At 54.9% G+C, this 7,009-nt stretch overlaps 1 protein-coding gene across 1 annotated transcript; it reads right to left on the bottom strand.

The window, feature by feature from the left end:
• Positions 1–2,563: 2,563 nt before the first annotated feature.
• On the bottom strand, positions 2,564–3,346 carry LOC146799204 (olfactory receptor 14A16-like). The gene has a single exon (XM_085627857.1). The coding sequence runs from the start codon at positions 3,344–3,346 to the stop codon at positions 2,564–2,566; it is 783 nt and encodes a 260-aa protein (XP_085483983.1).
• Positions 3,347–7,009: the final 3,663 nt, after the last annotated feature.

Below are 7,009 nucleotides of genomic sequence, written 5' to 3'. Positions count from 1 at the left end.
CGGGTATCTATCCAGCAGCCCAGAGCCGACAGCATTGAAATCACCCCCCACCACAAGCATACCCCCCGGGAGATCCAGCAGGGCCCTACCCAGATCTGTGAACGTGGAGGCCTGCAGGGCCGGCGGGACATAAACCGAAACTAAAACCAAAGTTCTTCCCTCCCACCGCCCCGCCACCGCCACAAACCTCCCCCTATCGTCAACAATGGTGGAGTCCACCTCAAATGGTAACGAGGCTCTGACTAGGATGCCCACACCCCTGGACCCAGAGGTGAATCCCGAATGAGCTATGAATTTATAACCCTTCCTATTAAGAGCATAGCACGTGTTACCTATAAGGTGCGTCTCCTGCAGTAGGGCGACATCCGGCAATGACCGTTTCAAGAATTGCAAAACAATCCCGCGCTTAATGCGATCCCCCAAACCATTAACATTCCAGCTAATAACACTTAAACCCCTACCCCCCATCCCCACACGTAAAGAGGCCCACCCCACACCCGAAGAGCCACCATGGAACAGTCCTGAAAATAATCACTACGCCTTGCAGAAACGAACCCCCCAACAACAAACCCAAAATCCCAACTATCCCCCCCACCCTGCACCCCTGCTGCAGCTTACAAAGCCCCCCCAACTTGCAGTGTGCCTGTCGCCCTACCAAACCCAAAATCTACAAAAAGTACCCGAAGGGAGGAAAGAGCTCCCCTCGTCCTCCCACAACCCTCCGTATTTACTGCATTCTGTTCAAGTCATTAGCTAAAGTCAAATCGAGTCAGTCCGGTTCCGAAGACATCAGCCTTGTTCATCCCGGACACTGTCCCCATCTGCGGCAGTGACCTCTCCCGTCCGTCGCAGAGCGTCCAGCCATTCATCGGCCATGACAGGCGACTCAAAGAAGAATGTTCGGTCTTCGTACACCACACGTAGTCTGGCAGGGAAGAGCATGGCATATTTCAGTTCCCTCTCCCGAAGCCGCCTCTTCACCCCCAGGAAGCCCTGCCTCTGCCTCTGCACCTGCTGGGTGAAGTCAGGATAGAAATTCACCGACGCGTTCTGGAAGGGGACCGGGCCCGTCACCCTCGATGCTTGCAGGATAGCGTCCCGATCTCGAAAATGAAAGAGCCGGGCGACAATCGGCCTCGGTGGGGCTCCCACCTTGGGCCTCCCACCCGGCACTCTATGGGCCCTCTCAACTGCAAAAAACTTCCCAAGACCCTTAGGCTGCAGATGGTTAAGCACCAAGTCCTCCATGAGCAGGTCTACAGAAGTCTCGTCCGAGGACTCCGGGACCCCGATAACGCGCACGTTGTTGCGCCTGGCCCGGCTCTCAAAGTCCTCCAGCCGACGGGCGGCGAGATCACTCTCGGTCCGCAACTTACGGACCTCGGTCTGTAGTTCCGAGACATCATCAGCGAGGCCCGTGGTCTTGAGGTCCAAGGTTTTAACTCGTTCATTTGTTTTGCCCAGATCCGCGCGGATCAGATTAACGTCCACCAAGATGGTATCCACTTTGTGCGCCAGGGCATCAAACTGTCTCCCAATCGAAGTCTGCAGCCCTTCGAGCGCGCCCATGACATCCTGCAGCGATAGCTCCGGGGCCAAGGGTGAAGCGGTCTTCTGTGTATCCGGCGACTGGCTCGGTCCACCCGGTGACCCCTTCTGCTGGGCATAGCGGTCCATATTATTGGCTTGAGTATAGGCTCCCCGCCTGGTGGCCTTAGGCTTCAGACGATCCACCTCTGCTTTGCCCGACATGGTTGGTTCAAGCAGGTCGGTTCAAACAGGACGGCCCTCTCTCAGCGAAAGGAATCAGGAGTGCTCAGTCCTGCGATGGGCCGCCAGAGTAGCGTGCAGAGCGTCCAAATGATAATAAAGCAGCCGAGAGCACTCCCTGGGCAGGGCAAACAAAGGGCGAGAAAGTGAAAGTGAAAGGATGGGGACCTCCGTCCGGTAGTTCACACCTCGCCCGGCCGCTGTTGTTCAATTAGAGGTTGGGCATCCTGCCAACTCTAGCCCCTGGCATCCCTCGGAGATAGGCCTCAATCCTCCGCCATGCGTAACTCCGGTTCCCGGTGGGCGATCCGACCTCGGGTAGCATCAATCGCCTCCCTGACGAGTCATCTGCACGATGCCATGCATAAAGACAGGATTAGAGACAGGATAGTCGACGGAGGGCACGAGGGTCTCGGGAGCTCAAAGCTCACGTGGCCATCTTGGTCAAGCGCTAGGCTCCTCCCCCTCTATTGCATTTCTAATGCTTGTTAGTTATGTTCCAGGATTTATGTGTGCACGTGTATAACATACATGTAATGCACACACTGATCGATATATGTAGACACTGATTCACTCACTTTGAGTTACACATCATAATCGTGTGACCACATCACCACATGCATACACAGAGTCTAGATGTGAGCCACACTCCTTGCATAGGCATACAGTGTGAGATCTACTCCTGGCAGAGTATGGGTGGCACCAATAATCACAACCAGAAGCGTTCTTCATGTGATGTACAGACGCAACAGAGACACAGCTCAAGAGTCCTATGCTTGTGGTGTAGACCATATTAGCCGTCTTCTCTGCTTGGCCTTATCTCCTCCCTATCCTCGAAGCATTGTCTTAGCATGGTTGGTTGTCCTCTAATTCTGTTGTTGGCAGAACTCTTGAATAGTGACCAGATCCCCAGTTTGATCTCACTGTTCCTCAGTCCGTAAATGACAGGGTAGATCCAGGGTGGTATCATCATGACAACAGTCTGGTTCACCATGTCCACAAGTGCAAATACCTGCCTGCTAATCAAGCCGCTGCTCAGGAAAGCATCTAAGGAGAGCTTGAAAGCCAGAGGTATGGCTTGCAGGGCATACATCAGACCATAGAAGAAGACCGTCTTCTGAGCTTGGTGGTTGCTGTGCTGAAAGGGTTCTACTGTGTCCTTGGCCAGTTTGTACATCCGATAATACGAGTACACAAAGACCAGCAAGCAGGAGAAGAACCACAACATCATCGAGAACTTTCGATACAAGATGGCCTCATGGAGAAAGCCCAAATTTCTTTCCAGGCGATCAGCTTCGCAGAAAAATCCCCCAAGCTTACCGCTGGTGGACTGTCCCCTGGTGAGAAGGCCTATGTACATGGACGCTATAGTGAGGGCAAGGAGCCACATGGTGCAGAGGCCTGCCTTAGTCCGGCTGATGGTGAACTTGGGGATGGAGTGGATGGAGTGGCAGATGTAGTAGTAGCGCTCGAAGGCCATGAAGGCCAGGTTCATGAAGGAGCACATGATGGCGGTGCACATGGTGAAGATGAGCAGGTAGCACTTGACTCCGTACCGTACCACCTCTCTGTTCATCAGGTTGTAGAGAGTTGGTGGAATGGTGGTCAGGACAAGGAGCAAGTCGCAGAGAAGTTGGTTCCTGAGGATCAGAATGCGCGGCTACCAGGAGAAGTCTTCTGATTTCATGCTGGAGATGAAGACCGCAAGGCTGAGGGACACCATCAGCACGAAGGTGGTGGAAGTGACACCAATGAGGCAGTTCACCAAGATCGGTGAGAGCATTAGCGTGTCAGTCTCAAACTGCAACTCTTCTGTTGGGGAGGTCACTGTGGTAGAGGTGTTGGGGGTAGTGGAGAAGCCACCCAGGTTGCAGCATTCACTCATTTTTCTCTTCTCACCTTGTTTCCTGAAGATCAACTATAGGTCAGTGTTGTGCTGCCAAGCCCGCCTTCCATCATATTCCTTCGTTATCTTCTCCAAAAGCAATGCTTGGTCATTCTGATGCAAAATGCATGTGCTAAAGATTTTTTCCCTTCACATTACAGTATTGTCCGCAGCGCCTGTCGTTTATCGTGTGGTCCTTCTTCAGTGCAAACATGCTTCTTAATGATGGGGTCCTAGCGATGAAAGATGCTTCATCCAGGCGCGCATGGACCAGGCTCTGCGGTGGTAGAAACCCCGGTCTTTCATTTCCCGTCAGTCTACAGGAAACGTTGCCCATTTTAACCAAGCTGTTTCATCAACAGGAGCCGTCAGTGCCGGACAGGAGGGCGGGCGTGATGGGCGCCTGGCATCAAAGTGTTTGAGCAAGTTATGACCAGGCAAGAGGTCGTGTCAGTGTCTGTGCATTTGATGGGTAAGAGAGCGCTGCCCCGCAGCAGGATGCGTGCCCGCCTGAGCTTCAAGAGGTGTGCCGAGTTGTTCCGGAAGCAGGACATGTGGGCGCAAGTACGTTTAGGAATAGGCAAACTGGACAGTGGTGCATTTCAGTGTCTCTGAAATGTACATCAGGAGGTGTGAGCTGGCTGTGACCACTAGCGGGATGCGTGAGCGTCCGTGCATCAAGAGGTGTGCGCGAGCTGTTCCAGCAGCAGGACATGTGGGCACCAGTACGTTTAGGGGTAGGCAAGCTGGAACCGGGCAGTGATGCGTTTCGGTGTCGTGCATCAGAGGTGTGTTCGAGCTCTGTACCAACATACCAACAGCGGCTTCAAGAGGTGTGAGCGAGCTGTGTCCCTGTAATGTTGTGACGGTGATGCGATATGCCAAATGCGTACGCGTCCAGGCACGTGGGTTGTGCCAATAAAGGACCGTCACGCTCATACGTACGCCACTTTAGGCTACGACGGCGGACCAAGTAAAGTACACACTGTGTCTCCAATTATTCATATCGTAGGCCTACAGTCGCGACCTCCCGGCGGTCGCAGTCCCATCTACAGACGGGGGCCGGAGAACACAACACGAACTGGCGACGAGGGCGGGCGTGCCCTCACCAACGCGTAGTGCGCTGTTGTGGCGGCCACGAGCGCTGCCCTTGGCTCGCGGGGCTCGTGCCCCAGCGCAGCGCGGAGTGCGGATCACTGTACCTCTCGTGGTGTGCCTGGTGCGCGGTGAACCCGCACCGCCCGGTGGAGGCGCTGTGGTGTTCGCGCTCGAGACGTGAGATCCATCAGCCTGCCAGCCACGTGGTCCAGGTTGTACAGAGTGCCGGTCGTGGTGCTCCAACGCGAGTATGCCCTACAAGTGCCTGCTGATCGTGTCGCTGAAGGGGGGGCAGCCTCTGGAACACCCTGTGAGTACCTGGAGCTGAGTGCCTGTGGCCCTGAATGCTGGGAAGTCAGGAACACTCATCTTTAAATACAGAGGCCTAGTTATTCACAACCTCACCTAGGAGGGAGGCCCACTAGTCAGGAGCAGGCACAGTGCGCAGTGCTAGACCCCAATCACACGAGCACAAGGACAGAAGGGGAAGGCCCGAGAGGACTAGAAGCACATTAGGCAGTGCGCACACACCCGCAGAAGCCAGGGAGGACCACGCTCAGCGCTGAGCATTGGCCATGGCCACGATACCGCCCATTGAACCCTTCATAGTAGAGGGGCCACCTTCAACGATTGCGGCCAAGTGGAAGGACTGGGAGGATTGGCTGCGTATATTTTTCGAAGCCACCAAGGTCCATAGGGACCAGAAAAGGGCAATGATTATACGCCTGGGTGGAAAAGACATTCACAACATCGTCAAAACGCTAGGGGAGGCCGCTCCCAGAACACACCTGACACTGATAGCCGCCCTTAATGAACACTTCGAACCGCTGGCCAATCGGGATTATGAGAGGTTCATCTTCCGGCAAGCGCGCCAGCTTCAGGAAGAATCGCTAGACACGTATCACGCCCGTCTGAAGAACCTTGCAGCCACATGTGGGTTCCGGGATGAGACTGAGGAAATCAGAGGGCAGATCATCCAGGGCTGCGCCTCAGCCAAGCTGCGAGAGCGCATACTGGAAGAGTCCGGGAAGCCGTTGGCGGAGATCCTAACGATGGGTCGGACTAAAGAGCTGTCGAAAGCGCGGGCGGCGCACATGGAAGCAGTTCTTCAAGCGCCAGTGAAGACCGAACCTGTAAATGCAGTGTCGACCAGACCCACACAGAAGTGGAGCAAGAAAGGAGCAGGAACCCAGTCCCCAGGACAGCCAAAGTCGTGTGGATACTGCGGAGGATCGCCGCACGCAGCAGCGGAGTGTCCTGCAAAAGGCAAAAGGTGCTCGGGGTGCGGAAGGTTCAATCACTTCGAAAAGGTATGCCGGTCAAAAAAGTACCGCAGGCCCCGACAAACGGCGAACACTCTCAAGGAAGAAGATCCAGCACCCAGTGACATGGATGACGATGAAGAGGAGGAGAGAGTGGTGCACAAAATCCACATGATTGGCACCGCCACCCGCAAGGCACGACGCCTACCACAATGCAGCATCCGAGTGGGGTCACAGGAGGTCACCGCAGTTGTGGATACGGGCGCCACCATTAACATCATGGCTGCCGCTCTACACAGCACCATGCACCCGAAGCCGGCTCTACACCCCTCAATGATTACAGTGTTTGCGTATGGCCAAGAAACTCCCTTGAAAATACGTGGGCGGTTCCGGACGGTAATTTCCCACGGCACGCAGTCAGTTACCACCAACGAATACGTCACAGAAGACGGTCAAGGGATGCTGCTGGGGTGCCGAGCAGCCGAGGACCTGGGAGTCGTGACATTTGCGTTCAGAGTACACCAGGAATCCCTGCAGCACATCCTGGGCGAGTTCGAGGAAGTCTTCCGGGGGATCGGAAAGTTCTGAGGGAAAGAAATCCATCTCCACATCGACCCAACGGTCCTGCCTGTCGCTCTACGACATCGGCGGATAGCATTTCACCTGAGGCCATTGGTGGAGGAGGAACTCAAGAAGCTAGAAGCAGCAGGAATAATCGAAAAAGTGTCCGGTCCCACGCCGTGGGTTTCTCCCATCGTTGTTGCCCGGAAGCCCAAACAGCCGGGCACGGTGAGGATCTGTGTCGACATGCGACTTCCCAACGTCCCGATCAAGCGGGAACGCCACATCACTCCCACGATAGATGATCTCATGGGAGAAATGGCAGGAGCCTGTTGGTTTTCAAAACTGGACCTCAGGTCCGGATATCACCAGCTGGTATTGGATGAAGCCTCCCGCAACATCACCACCTTTTCCACACATGTGGGACTCCGGA

The sequence above is a fragment of the Triturus cristatus genome, chromosome 9, assembly GCF_964204655.1.
Source record: "Triturus cristatus chromosome 9, aTriCri1.1, whole genome shotgun sequence".
NCBI lineage: Eukaryota > Metazoa > Chordata > Amphibia > Caudata > Salamandridae > Triturus > Triturus cristatus.
Note: the sequence above shows the minus strand (reverse complement) of the source record. Positions and strands in the feature narration are given on the sequence as shown.

Excerpts from the sequence above, each read along its gene's own strand:
- LOC146799204 (XM_085627857.1), bottom strand. The coding sequence starts at position 3,346 with ATGAACAGAGAGGTGGTACGGTACGGAGTCAAGTGCTACCTGCTCATC.